We start from the raw sequence: 15145 nt of genomic DNA, 5'->3' as shown, positions 1-15145 counted from the left end.
CTCTTACTGGAAAAAGGCCGCTCCAACTTGTGCTAATGAACCCTATTTAGCTCGAGCTATTGATCGTTCCTCGGTTTAATCTGATTAGCGTGCTAGCATGACGGGAGGTTCAAATGTAGGCCAGCAGTTGCATCAGATCCTTAACGGTGAGCTCAGGTGATGATGAAGCCGCTTCCGGCTAAGCTAATTACAAGTCGAGTTCCTAGACCACACCGCTATAATCATTTGTGACCGCTTCTGACCGAGGATAAGTCATTGAATTTTTTTTTTCTTTTTTTCATGTCATGTGAAAGCAGTGAAATAATGTCTTGCAGAAAACAGCAAGTTGAGAAAACAGGCTTGAAAAGTTCACTTCTGTGAACACCTAGATACATGTTTAAGCATTTATTTCGTATTTACATGTCGATTTCAGCTCTGACATTTATTTCAGACATACTCTAGTATGTGAAGAGTCTGCCTGTGCCATTAACTCATTTTGGGGGAAAAAAAGAACAACAACAGTGTTTCTCCTCGACTGGACGCGTTTTTCGGAAAACCGATGGAGAAACGCTGCTAAAAATCCGAAAGACGCGTCCAGTGTGCAGGGTCCTTTAGTCTTGCCTCCATCACACTGTGTTTCGTTTATTTTTCCCGCCATTTCGGCATCATTTTTAGGGAGGCAATGAATCGGCCCAACATTGGTACCGCCAAAACATGCTCAAATTAATTTAAACTCGACTTGATTTTCGAACAGCCAAAGCATAAAATAGGGGTTAAAGTTGTTAAGGTTAAGGGGTGAAATGAGGCTACCAGGTTTTGGCATAAGCCTGTGCTAGACGCCCAGACAGCAAAGGACAAGAATGAGTGGAATTAAAAGATTTGCTGTAGGATCCATAAGGGCCCTAAAGTAAATGGACCCCCTAAGGGCACGTTTTGACCTTCTTGAGAGTTAAACCAACACTCTGAATTTCAGTGAGCGAGGGTAGAGACACCACGGGAAGGTGATAGATGTATATTCAAGGAGAGCCGTGGAGTTAATCTGGCTGGCACAGGATATGTGGGTAATCCGGGGTGGAATAAGTACTTTTTTTAACCATCTATCTAAATGCACCAAGTCTGTGTGTGTGTGTGCGTGCGCGTACGTCTGTAATCCATGTAACCTGAGAACCGTTCGCCCCACTGACATCAAATTCGACACACGCGTTCCACACGCCCACAGGGAGTGCAGTGCTCGGTGTCGAGTCTTGAACAGATGTTGTCCAGAACCAGCACAAAAGCCTCTGCCCGGGCTCTGGACCTGATCACCGCTATATCTCCATATAGTATATGGGGCTGGCCTGTTCATCTTGCATGCATGCATGCATTTCCAATTTGCATCGTTTCAAGTAGTCCAGTGTCCAACGGGCACCGCTCTAGTATCCTGTATAAGTAGCAATACTGCAATGTATTGGCATGAAAATATACTTCAAGTACCAAAAGTTTAAATATCCTTTATGCTGATTTTCCCAACATTTTCAAAATGTGTCGAAATCTTCCAAAACAATTGCAGATCAACAAACTCAACTGTTTTGGACATACATCTGTTGCTCTCTGTTATCTGCTATCTGTTGCTCCTCATCTTCTGCTATTATTGTACAAAAGCATTATTCAACCTGTTCTGTTGTACTGTTCTGCATGTTTCTACACCATACTGTCCATGCCTAATAGGAACAAACTTTTCAGTATCACCCGCATCGCTTCCAAAATCATCGGACTTCCTATACCCACACTTTCTGATATGAACAATAAGGCCATCACACGACTAGCACTCTCGATATCAAATGACACTGACCATCCTCTGTATCGTTTCTTTAACCTCATGCCATCTGGACAAAGATACAGAACCTTGCCATGGAAAAAGGTCCGTTTTAGTAGGAGTTTTGTCCCCTCAGCCATCGCGGCATTAAACAAACTGCCCCGCCGATAGGATGGTTCTGTACACAGTGGGGACCTCATGTTTTGTTTTTGTTTCTTTGTATTGTCTTGGTGTTATGTGCTCTGTGTTGTTTTTGATGTGGGTGTTGAACAGATTGTGAAGACAAATATCCTTCGGGACAATAGACATTATTATTATTATTACACCCGATAATGATATGCATGAATTAACACTGACAATTTGACTGTGTAGGAACCCGATCTTATAAACAGTGTAGCAGTGTTAACATGCTACACTGACCTGAAGAGTCATTATGCTGTAGTAGGAACTCTAACTTATAACAGTAGCAGTGTTACAACAGTTATTACACTGTTAGCAAGACTGAGAATGAGAATGTTAATGTGTAGCAAGCATGGTGAGGCAGTTTAAATGAATACTAGCCTGTGGATGGTTGAAAGGCTTAAAGTAGAGCGTTGCATGTTGTTGAACGAGTGTCTGCGTCTCTGTGGTGCGCCAACCATCACCATGCTCGATGGAAATCTCCATGGATCATTTTAATCACGACCCTCAATTATTCTGGAATTGACAATTGCTGTGAACTTAGGCATTTAAGGGGGGAAAGAAAGAAAGTTTATATATGTAGATAAGAGGTTTCTGCCCGACAGTAACGATATACTGTGCTGACGGGAGCAAACGGTAGAAGTACTAATCATTATGCAGAATGGTCCATTTCACATCATATTATGGGATTGTAATTAGCATTCACTTTAATGCTGCAGCTGGTAAAGCTGGGGATGATTTGAATGACTTATGTGCTGCTGCTGGTAATAATAATAATACAAATAATAATAACAAGGTGTTTCAGTCTGTGACTGACGGAGTCATCAGTCTACTTGACTCTTCATTTACCCGGACTCTAGCACCATAATCACCCTGTCAACTCTGTCTGTCTCTCTTCCCCCGTCTGTCTCTCTCCCTGCCTGTCTGTCTGTATATCTGCCTGACTCACTCTCAAGTTCTCAACACACACACACACACACTTCTGTGGCGCACTCAGAAGCAACCACACACAAATATATAAATCTTCCACACACACACACACACACACACACACACACACACACACACACTTTGGTGATTAGCTGTGCGGCTTGTCTGCCCATAAAACAGTGATGACGGCAGAGGACTGCGTGCAGACACAGTCGGGCCACGCCCACGACAGGACACAAGATTTACGAGCAGAGTGCTGCAGACTGGAACAGAAGGCCGCTGCGCTGTCCAGTGCTGCCCGCCCAGTACACAAGACGTTCACACACGCCTTGTCCGGCCTGTCTGCGCTTATGTAACTCTGGGAGTGCACAAAATGGAAACAAAATGGACCCGTTATAAGGTGGTGTTGAGCGAGTAGTTGTGTTCTATAGTGTCCATTGCTAGCCTGGCTCCAGCCCTGAATCGCTAGCCACGCCCATTAAGAAAACAGGTTCTGGCGATTCAGGTCTGGTGACTGCCTACGGCAGCATCAGTGTCGTTCAAAAATCCGATCGCAGCAGCTGATTGGCCATCAGCCCAGTCACTCGACGGCGTCAGACAACAAACATGGCTGCCCCCACTGCGGTGACTCACGACCGTATCAATATCTGGCTATTAAATTGGCGTATGATAAATAGTTTCTTTACAGAAACTACAGATTTTATAAACAGACATTTTACCGCTTTTGATTACATGCTAGTAGTGCTCGTTGGCTGTGTTTGTTTGGTTAGCAAGCAGGTTAGCCATAGCCTCATGATTGACAACAACGTCATCTGCTTTCCTACTATTCTGATTGGTTGGTATGAACCAATCACCAAAGACTGCCGCTTTGATCACGCCCATCCCATAAACTGCTGCTGTGGGGAGGGCTTTCAGTCTGAATAATGTAGTGAAAATTCAGACTGAGCGTCAGGCTAGTCCATTGCTATAGAGCAGTGCTTTTAAATGGGGGTCATACAGGTATACTATGCAGAGTTATTACTGGGGAAGAACATGAGAGAAAATGTCAAATGGAAACATTTATTCAACTGTTAAAACATTGACATGGATATTAGTGTTGCTCTGTCGATTGATAATACCAGGCATTTTTGTTTTGGCATTCCCCTTCAAGTGCTTGAATCCATCTCAGTAGCCTACTAATGTTCTCACGGTCTCAGAGGGAGCGTTATTTACGGAAACAAACACAGCATGACTAACAGGAGACCAGAGGACCACCTGATCACTGCCTTACAGGTCCATTTGGTTCCACTTGTACGCTCCCAGGGGTAACATCATTTGACTGCAACTCTGAACCAAAAACAAATGCATTCGTCTGTCTGTCTGTCTGTGGTATAACTCAACGAGTACTCCCTTGCATTGTTCCCGACATGCATGTTCCCCGAGTAGGACGATGCCTAATGGGCACCGACCCCCCAGGGGTCCTTGAGGGAGTTCCAAGGGGTCTCCAGCTAAATGATAGTTTAAAAACCCACCGTATGACATGTTATGACTGAGCTACTTTCTGTCCAAAATATTGAAAGCATAATTCCGAGCTCCCAAGTGTGCGACCAGCCGTCAAAACAATTATTTTGGGAGAGCGCTTGTTTAATAGAACCTGCGTGTGCAGGTGTGCACACGCAAGTAAAACCTAAAACACCCAAAGAAGACGAGGACGCAGGGGACGCCCCGTCACGCACAGCTTAAAAATTAAGAAAACATCACAGCTCGGAATATGCTGCGCAATATTACAATACAGAAAGTAGCTCCTAACATGTCTACGGTGGATTTTTATGAAAAAAAAGCTTTGCAGTTTAAAGAGGATAATTCAAGCTTGGCCATATTTCATAAAAATCACACAAATTGGCACACATCATCTCTATAGTCATGTGATCAAGGTGGACTCGTTGCATTCTGATTGGCTAAGATTGACTTCTACTCTGCAGTATTTCACTGCAAAGAAAACCCGAGATAGATCCGATTAATATTCAGTTGTGGGCCAGTCTTATGTGGCCCAGTGCCACATAAGATATCAGCCTGTCACCTTGCCATGTCCTTCAACGGCAGAATGTTGCTGTCCTAACATCTTTCACTGAGGTGTCACACCAGCATGGCACTGTGGTCCTCCTGTCCACACACACACAGCTTGTTCTCTCTGCACGCACAGCCATGGCTCTCACCAGGGTCTCCTGGCAGCATGGATGAGGAGGTGCAGCAACCATGCATCATTTAGAGAGAGAGAGAGAGAGAGAGAGAGAGAGAGAGAGAGAGAGAGACAGAGACAGAGACAGAGACAGAGACAGAGACAGAGACAGACAGAGAGAGAGAGAGACAGCAAGAGATACACATTGCTCCTCCACCTCTTCCACCCAGCCTGCTATACACACACACACACACACACACACACACACACACACACACACACACACAAGGCCCACACATGCTCTGAATGCTAATTAGAACATAGCTCCTGCTCTGCGGCATCATGGCACCTACATACAGTAAATGCAGAGTAACAGTACTGTACATACAGTACAATGTGAGCAGTAATACTACTGTACATGCAGTACAACATGTACAGTAACAGTACCGTACATACTGTACAGGTGTCCTTATGCAGGTGTGCGTGCCCGTCAGATGGGCAGGTTCCTCAAGAATTCCTTCTAAATCAGTGGTTCTCAAACCCTTTCGTGTTCATCAAGGACCCCCAAATTGATATGCATTTAGAAGAGAAGATTTGTGTTAAAATAAAAAAATTATCAAGAACGTAGTACGGCAAGTATTTGGGGCATGCAATTATAGATGAAAATTTTCAAAACATTTCAATATCAGTGAGTTTGTAGATCGTTTTTGAAACACTGGTGTGTGAAAGGGTGGTTAATTGATTCATAAAAAAAATATATAAATATGTGTTTAATTATGTAGTGAATAATCGACATTGCAATTATGATGTAATCGCTAAGAAAATAACCGATAGCTGATCTTTACAGGACACACACACACACACACACACACACAGAGTCTCCTAGGCATTCAAGTAGGAACACGGTGTTCTAACACCAGTTGGACTGTCTACCAATCACACTGGAGGGTTTGCCTGTGTACCGAGTGCAAGCAGCTTCAAACGGAAGATACGCGCACGCACACACACACACACACACACACACACAGAGCCTATATACTATTCACTACAACAAACGTCTCCGACAGGCACACATGGGGAAACGTCTCCGACAGGCACACATGGGGGAAAGAGGGAGAGACTGACACAGAGACAGACAGAGCGATATTACAGTACACAACTACAAAACAAAATAAACCATAACTAATGCCCTTAGTTCAGACACAATGACATTCTGATTATAACATAATTGTGGTTGGCCTCAAATTAGCTTGTAAATCACTGGTTGTGTGGCAGGCATTGTGGTGCTACAGAGTAGCATACAGTACATTTGGCTTTTACACTGGACGGTTGCCAGTGCTCATTAATAGACGTGTTATTTTCAGCTTTTGTTTCTGCCAACAAATTGACTGGCGTTAGCTGGCTCTGGTGAAACTCCTACAAAGCGTGTCAAACCATTAAAAGCCACTGTCAACACATGGCAGTAAAAGAAAAAGGGTGGCATGGCATGCAGAAAAGTCTCCATTATTTTCCAAGCCGATGACTGACTGGTCCCCAACAGAAACAAGCGGCTCGGTCTACGAAAACAAGCCCAAAATAAGCGACTAGGCCTCTCGCTCACTCACATTCACACTCACACTCACACACACCCACACACAATAATCGTGACTACAGAGGGTTGGGAACCTTTAGGATTCTGGTTCCTTAACGATTCCCTCTTACGGTTTCCTTAATGCTCTGACAGCTCTGACAGTGTGATAAAACCCGGCTCCAAATGTGATGGAACCGGTTCCTCAATGTTGGATCGGGTTCCTCAGATTCCTCTTGATCCCGACGAGTCGACTCAAATGATTCTCAAATCCTTCCGTCATACCGTGCTGGAAATGCGAGAAAAAAAACTACAGCGGATGTCTTGCCTCCCCACACCACCTACATTTAGTCCATTTTCAATCAACTAGTCAAATTTGTCCTAAATCAAATTAGCCTACTACACATGTATAGCTTGCTGCTTGGCAGAAGTGGAAATTCCAAAATATATTTCAAAGATATTTTAAAATATATTTGTGTGAATGGAAATGACAGCTTCCGTGTCTTGGCTTTCAGTTGACGTAGTTAGCCTTTCTATGTAGCATTGGAATGGTTGTGGGATGGTTGTCTGGCTTGACAGACTAGACATTAGGGATATCCAAGAGACAGAGATATCGGTATCTGACAGAGTGCAAGTACGTCCCGGAGATGCCAGCCTTAATTGAATTTTTGGGGCAATTCTCAAGGGGAGAGCATGATAACAAAGGTGTGTGTGTGTGTGTGTGCGACTGTGCGTGTGTGTGTCATCGTGTACAATTCCATTTGGGGATGTTAAAATGTGCTGACAAAACGATTGTCGGCGGGTTCTCCAGTTTGACAGTAATAAAAGCATTAATTGTTTAACCGTCTCCATTATTCTTGTGATGGCCTATTCAAAATGTTCCGTTTGCTAGTCGCGGTTCGGGGCATGTATTTATTGTTCGTTTCAAATCAAGTTATGGGGGGGGGGGGGATTACCCAGTGGCAGCTGAATTGATGGGGATGGATTATGGAGTGGAACCGTCAGTCAGTGTCAGAGACAATGTGTACTAGACAACCATACAGTTAGACAGTAGGCTCTGCCAGCTTGCGTTACGGATTTAAGCAATATTACAGTGTGTGCTTTACCGTGATTATTGGCACGCCAGTGATGCGGTCAGGAAGCAAGCATCACTGAAGTGCCAATAATCACAGTAAAGCAAAAGCATACCCTCGAGTTGCCCTAAAAAAAATGCAAATGAGCCCACGCAAACTGCTAGCCTAGCCACTCGGCCTGCACTGCGAGTCATCAGCACAGCTGTTTGTTTGTTTTTTATTAGGTGTGCAAAAATACTCCTTTAAAGCATGGGTAGATGGCTATTTCGGGATCCGATGGTAATTCCGACGGAGCATTAGTCCGACATGCGGGAACAACGGTCGGACGGACAGCAACGATATGCATGCTATCCTTCGTCCTGCTATAGCTCTGAAACCTCCGTCTGGAATCATGTTCCTCAGTGGGTTGAACAATCAACTTGCACACAGACATAAAAGATAGTAAATAGAGTGACAAAGCCAATTTTTCACTTCTCCCAAATTGACACGGTATATTATCGCTTTAACGAACAGTCCTCGTGGGCAATGGGATCTGTAGTCATTGCGGTCCCCCAGGCCGGAAGGACGGTGGGTGGAAACCATAGAGTTATAAATAATATAGATACGTCACCGGAGTTCTCCACCCATCCACTTGCATTGAATTGCTCACCCAGCGCATGAGGTCGTTTTCACCCCTTCGTCCGGGTTGCATTCTGGGTTGGAATTGGGCCATATGTGAACGTGCCGGGCCGAAAACATAAACGAGCACTGTGCGTGTGCGAGTGAGTCATGAACGAGCGCCGCCGCCGTTGTGTATTGGCTTGCGACGCGTTCACGTATGGCCCAGTGCCGCTGGAGCTGCAGTACATACTTTCGGCCACCATGTCCATTCCTCTCGGTGACGTCTATTTATAACTATGGTGGAAACGACGGGTATGGACTATTAGGCTGTGTATATAGTGTAGGTCTACAGAGTGTTAAAGCAACGCGACAACTCTGTAGCAACTCCTGTCTTTAACATGGCCACACAGTAATTTCATTTCCATCTCAAATGGTATGCAACCAAATGGACCCGTGTAAAGGACTCCTAGCTAAATTAACACAGACGATTTTATAGTGTAATTAGATGGCTGTCGCTTTGGGAGAGAGTCTGAATTTGCTTTGCAATTCTACTAAGTGGAACATCCAGTGTGTGTGTGTGGGCTATGAGTGAGCGTGTGTGTCAGTTGGCTGTGTGTGGTGCACTCAACCAAGACTGACTCATTCGGGGGGTGTGTGTGTGTGTGTGTGCAGTGCGCGTGCGTCTGTGCTGCTCATCTGATACCAACCATGAATGAATGCATGGCAGCAGGAAGGGAAAGGGCCTAAATCTAATTAAAGAGATTAAGAAGAGGAGATTTATGGCTCCATCAAGGCACAATTCTTTTGCGCACACACACACACACACACACACACACACACACACACACACACACACACACACACACACACACACACACACACACACACACACACACACACACACACACACACACACACACACACACACACACACACACACACACACACACACACACACACACACACACACACACCGTAATTGAGTATGCCTGTTGTCAAGGGCGACTATCATCAATGCACTTTTGGGCAATACAGCTCTCTCTCTATCTTTCTGAGTCTGATATGAGCTCCAGGCATTACTATTTGTCAATCAGTAGGTGTCCTACCAGACACCGGGATGTAAGTGGAACAGTAGGAGACCACCTCCTCCAACCACTGCACAATGGAGGCTACTAGTTGTTATCGTTGCCGTCGGGCAGAAACCTCTTATCTCTATATGTTTTAACCTCTTTTTTCGTAAATTAACGCCCCACTTGATACTCCAGCATCACACAGAAGCATCAAAAGCAACAGATCTACAAGCTCAAAACGCGTCGCTTTTTTAGCTTGCGGTTCTGCTACGTACTTCTGAATTTGAATCCTGTAACAGTTTTGGACATAGACCGACAGAGACCTTGCACTAGTTATATTGTATTAACATACTCTCCAACACAGATTCCATTGTAGTCATTAAAATAAGTTAGGGATTTAATTAAAGCTCAATTGCTGAGGATTTGACTGCGTAAACTCCCAGCAAACCTCCCAGGAAGCATTGCTCCCAGGGTCTGTGTTGACTTTGGATGTGAAGCTGGCCTACTTCTGCCTCTGGGGGGTGGGGGGGGTCTCTCTCTCACTATCTCTTACAGGGGTGTTTTCTCTTAAATAGAGACCTTCCTGAACCTGTGGCCGAGTTAGCACTGGGGAGCTTTGTGATGCCCAGTTTATCCTGCACAATTGCTCATCTTTCGTAAAGTTTGTATTTCTATTTTCATGTAGCACGGGTGTAAGTGTGTTGTGCGCGAGCTAGCGAGGGGCTCGGAGCCCTACTAACACCAATGTCAGACCCACCTTGTCGTCTTGGAAGCGGTGGGCTTGGTTGAGGCGGTGGTACTGGGCTTGGTGGGAGCTGTAGAGACAGGCCTAGGAGCTGGAGAGAGGAGAGGAGAAGAAGGGCAAGGGGGTGCGAAAAAGAGTGCTGTGAACAAAGTTACAGGACAAAGAACACAGAAAGAACAGCCATTCTATACAGTATAGCTCTCTCATACATGAATGCATGAATCATGACATGGTTCCTTCACATGTCCTGGGGATGTAGGGCAAACGTACACGCAGTACGCACACATAGCTGTGGCACAGTCAGTCTAGCATGTCTAACCTTTCTTTTCTTCTTTTTTTTTACCTCGTGCTCTTACTATGTCACTGGCACGTTAGACGTGCCAGGTTTGAGACCAATGGTTCTCAAACCGTTTTAATTTCATGGTTCTGAGAGTGTACAAATGGAACCTTTATGGGTCCATTTCCATTCTCCACCTTTTTCCGTAAAACTACATATACGAAAAAAACATTTAGCCACTTCTTTACACCTGAAAACCCGTGAATAAAGTTACTTATTCTGATTCTAACTCATGAGCTATGGCCGGGTGTAGTATATGTACGACTCAACGTTTATAATAAAGATTATTTATCCACCACATTTTATACTAAAGTTTGTACAGTGCACAATGTGTGTTCCTTTAACCATTAAATCCCATATATTTTATTGTACATCGAATAGGGAAAATGGCAGATTTATTTTTCGCTAAGAATGTTCACTTGACGTGGGCGTCCGGAATGTTGGTTAACTATATATATATATACACTAGAATTTTCGCGGCCGCTCATCCCAGAGTTACATTGCCGCGCACTATGGGAAGAAGGAAATTGCGGGAGTTGACTCCACATGCGTGCTGGCCGACAAAACCCCTGATCTGACGTTAAGCGGTGCCCAAAAGTTATAGATCACAAAGGCTTTGCAGGTAGAGCACATGACATGGCCCTAAAAATATATATAATTTTAATATAAAAAACTATTTTTGCATCTGCCGCTTGAGATGACCTGAGATGACTTGATTGATTGACATAAAAAAGGGCCTGTCAGCTCAAACACACAATGCAATAGTTGTTGTTGCGTACAATCATCAGTAGAAAAGTCAAATACCAAAAATAAAAACCCTACCATTTCCATTTTCCCCCCTCTATTTCCCATTCCATGTGCGTTTGTCTTATAGTTTCTCTGGCCTCTGTACTACTGCCACCTACCGTCCATTCATTGTATTACACAGTGGGTGAAAAAAACACACCCCTTAAGACAAAACCCGACCCATCAGAGGTGTGGCTTCCAGAGGTACCTTTGACATGACATTTTGTGTGTGTGTGTGTGTGTGTGTGTGTGTGTGTGTGTGTGTGTGTGTGTGTGTGTGTGTGTTTTTCGATGTGCAGGGCGTTGCTGAAAATGAGCACCTGTGCTCAGCTACTTCCCTGGGTAAATAAAGAAAAAAAAAGAAAAAAAAGAAAGGTACCTTTCAAAACCTATAGAAGTCAGCCTGGTACAGACGAAGGGGACACCACTGTATGTAGCCTCAATTACATTTTGTAACTATTTTCTGCAATGGGATGATGATTTTATTTGGTCGTTTATTTAGCTGGTCGTTTTGAAAGTAAAAAGTAAAAAAAAAGTGTGGGCAGCCCTGGTATAGATGGATATATATATTCATTCCGTGGGTAAATCCCTGTAGGCTACCCACATATTGGTAGCCTATATTAGCCCAATATTGGCGTTATGCATTTCACTTGAATAATGTTGTGTGCGCACGTGCGCGTGCTGAGAAAGACAGAGTTATTTAATGAAACTGAAGATTATAACGTCCTGTATTGGTAGCCTATATTAGCCCAATATTGCTTTTACGCATTTCACTTGAATAATGTTGTGTGCGCACGTGCGCGTGCGGAGAAAGACAGTTATTTAATGAAACTCAAGATTATAACGTCCTGTCTCGCTGCCGCGCCGCCGCCGCGTGCGTGCGTGTGGCGCGCGAGAGAGAGAGAGATCGTGGCTTCCAGGCGTGCGTGTGTGTGTGTGTGTGCAAGCCAGGCGTGCGTGTGCGTGTGTGTGCAGGCGTGTGTACTCGGCAGTTGGCTGGCAGGCGAAAATAGCAAAAGTGATCCGTGTAATCGTAATATTTAGGAACAAACAAACTACTGACAAAGTACAATGTTGATGTAACTAAGAGATTCGCTGAGTGAGTTATAGTTTAAATACAGAGATTTAGAAGGAATAAGCAAAATCGTGAGGCTACAATTCCTCTCCTTCGTCTTCCTTGTTTCTCTTCTCCTGCGGGAGATCAGGATCAGATTCTGACTTCTGAGAGCTAGTGTTGGCCTATTAGAAGACATGGCAGTGTTGCCAGGTTCGCAAATTGTAAGCGAGTCGTAGTGTGTGTTGAATGGCATTTGTGGGCTTGTGAATGAATTTTCTCACATTTAGCGAATTTAGCGTGGTGAAAGGGCAACAGTGTTCCGGGGGTGTGGGTGCATCGGGCGATAATGTTTGTAGTAAACAAATGCATTGCCGCCGTGAGTGTGGACGGGAGGCATCTTTGGTGGCACTGCAATGATCATTTTTTGGTGGGTGGTGTCGAGTGTTGGCGTTGGGCGCGATAGGAGGAGATAGGTCCCGAACACTGCGAAGGTAAGTGTGTGACGTCACTGCCGTGTGAGTGTGTGTGGGTGTAGTGTGTAAGATGGTGTTGTGGGTGTTGCAATAGCGACGTAGCTGTTGTGGCTTTGGGTTTCTTGCCATGTGTTGGGTACAAGTTCTCTAATATTATAATATATATATATATATATATATATATATATATATATATATATATATATATATATATTATATATATATATATTATATAGCATTTGTTGGGTGGAAACCTCCAATGTCCACAACTGTTGCTTTTCAGGATTCAAAGGTAGCAGATGTACAAGCTAAAAACACATTGTTTCGCACCGCATTATTTGCAAGGTTGTAGATCTGCTACTTTTAATGCTTTTGTATGACATCGTTAGTATGATCAAGGTTTGTGCCCGACAGCAACGGTATATACTATTAAAATAAAATGACTGTGGTCTTCCTCTGTGTGTCATTTCCCAGGCTTACCGACAGGCTTTTTGGCCGCTGCTGTGGTGGCGCTAGCTTTGGTGGCGTTAGCAGGTGGAGGCACCGTTTTCTTGGCCGCCGTCTTGACGGCGCCGTTGGTGGTCGGGGCGGTAGCGGGCCGGCTGAGCCCGGCGGGCTTCTTCTCTGCGCCCTTGGGGGCGGTGCCAGCTGTCCTGGAAGGCGGAGCCGAGCTTGGCGGCTTCCTGGCGGCAGCAGTGGCGGTGGTAGCGGGGGCACTCTTTTTGTCAGCGGCGCCGGCGGTCTTCTTGGCCACTCCGTTGGTCTGGGGCTTGGACACGCCGTTGGCGAGGCGGCCCGTGTTTGGTCGCGAGCCGGGCTTGGCCGCGCCGGGGGCGGCGGCAGGCTTGGTCTTGGCGCCAGTGGCGGTCTTGCCGGCCGGCGCCTTGGCCTTGGGGTCCGCCTTGGGGTCATTGATGGCCTCGGAGGCCGGCGGTGCTTGCTGAGGAGGTTCCGCCACCTGGGCCGCGGACACCTCCCCCTCGCCCTGGCCATGCCCCTCCTGCTGATCAGGACCGCCTCCCACCTCGTTGGCTGCGTTGGAGTCTAACACCTGCAGTTTACAATGACAATGTAGGCATTTAGCAGACGCAAGAGTGAAATCGGAATATGCAGAATAAGCATGAAATGTAGTGCCAGTGTTCTCAAACTTTTTGTGTAGAAATGAAACCAAATTACCCTTACAGGTCTGTAAATCTATGTGTATGGAACGAAATGGACCCTTACAGGTCTGAAACTGTGTGTACAAATGGAACCAAATGAACCCTCACAAGTCTGTAAGTCTGAGTGTACAAATGGAACCAAATGGACCCTTACAGGTCTGTAACCGTGCATACAAATGGAACCAAATGGACCCTTACAGGTCTAACTATGAGAGTGTACAAATGGAACCAAATTTGGGGTCTAAAACAACATGGTTTTAGATGGTCTGCATCACCTCCATTGGCTCCATTGCGGCCATGGCGACTCCGTCCGGCTTCATGTGGCCTGGAGGATAGCGGTGGCGTGCCGTCCGTCTCTGCGGAGCGTGTTGACTGGGCGACTGGACGCTCGCTGGGCTGCTGGGAACGCACGGCTAACGGGCTCACCGGAGGACACACGATGATCTGCAGGAGAGACGAGAGCATGGAGTCAGGCAAACGAGGAGACGAGAGAGACGGCAGGGAATTTAGCGGAGCAGTCAGTCAAATCACAGAACAAGACCAGACAGGAGAGCAGCGGGTCGGCAGACGTGGCTATGCAGGATCAGATAAATGTCATGGCTTACACCTATCTGCTGCGGGCGCGCGCACACACACGCACACGCACACGCACACACACACACACAGTCAGTCTCACACACACAGTCAGTCACACACACAGTCAGTCACACACACAGTCTCACACACACAAACAAGGAAACCTTGTATGTCCAAAGCCATTAGTTGTCGGTAAAATAAATAAATAAATAAATAAAAACTGCGTTCCAATGGATCCAGTGTAGTTATTAATCACAAACTCTTGTTAGTACTTTTCATTTGTTTATTTATAAAACCCACAGACAGTGAACATCTTTCAACCTGGCCTTCCTATTTCGGGCATGCCATTATTATATAAAAGAAAGAAAGATAAATAAATAGCAGATTTACAAGCTTAGCTCACGACAGGAGCATCGTCCACTACTTTTGCGCGAGGCCAACATGCATGCGAATGAGCATGAACTAGGGCATTCTTCTGTTATGGAGAAAGAAATATACATATATACAAATTAAATATGGAGATACAAGCTTTTTGCCCGAATGGCAGGCCGAGATCATTTGCAAACATGATGAGGTTTTTCAGGGGGAGATATGGGGCATATAGGGAACAGGATGTACCGTACCGTACTACTGTCCAGGAAAATATAGAGCTACTGCAA

General features: G+C 45.3%; 1 protein-coding gene across 4 annotated transcripts in view; it reads right to left on the bottom strand.

The window, feature by feature from the left end:
* Positions 1-15145, bottom strand: part of prr36b (proline rich 36b) — a 61432-nt gene that overhangs the window by 12420 nt on the left and 33867 nt on the right. For all 4 annotated transcript variants that reach the window (XM_083780743.1, XM_083780744.1, XM_083780745.1 and 1 more), the window contains exons 2-4: positions 14186-14354; positions 13231-13801; positions 10110-10188 (exon numbers count right to left, since the gene is read on the bottom strand). In XM_083780743.1, the coding sequence (XP_083636869.1) occupies positions 10110-10188; positions 13231-13801; positions 14186-14230 (695 nt within the window). In that variant the 5' untranslated portion in view covers positions 14231-14354. The remainder of the gene's footprint in view (positions 1-10109; positions 10189-13230; positions 13802-14185; positions 14355-15145) is intronic.

Source organism: Protomyctophum parallelum (assembly GCF_964188405.1).
Source record: "Protomyctophum parallelum genome assembly, chromosome: 13".
NCBI lineage: Eukaryota > Metazoa > Chordata > Actinopteri > Myctophiformes > Myctophidae > Protomyctophum > Protomyctophum parallelum.
Note: the sequence above shows the minus strand (reverse complement) of the source record. Positions and strands in the feature narration are given on the sequence as shown.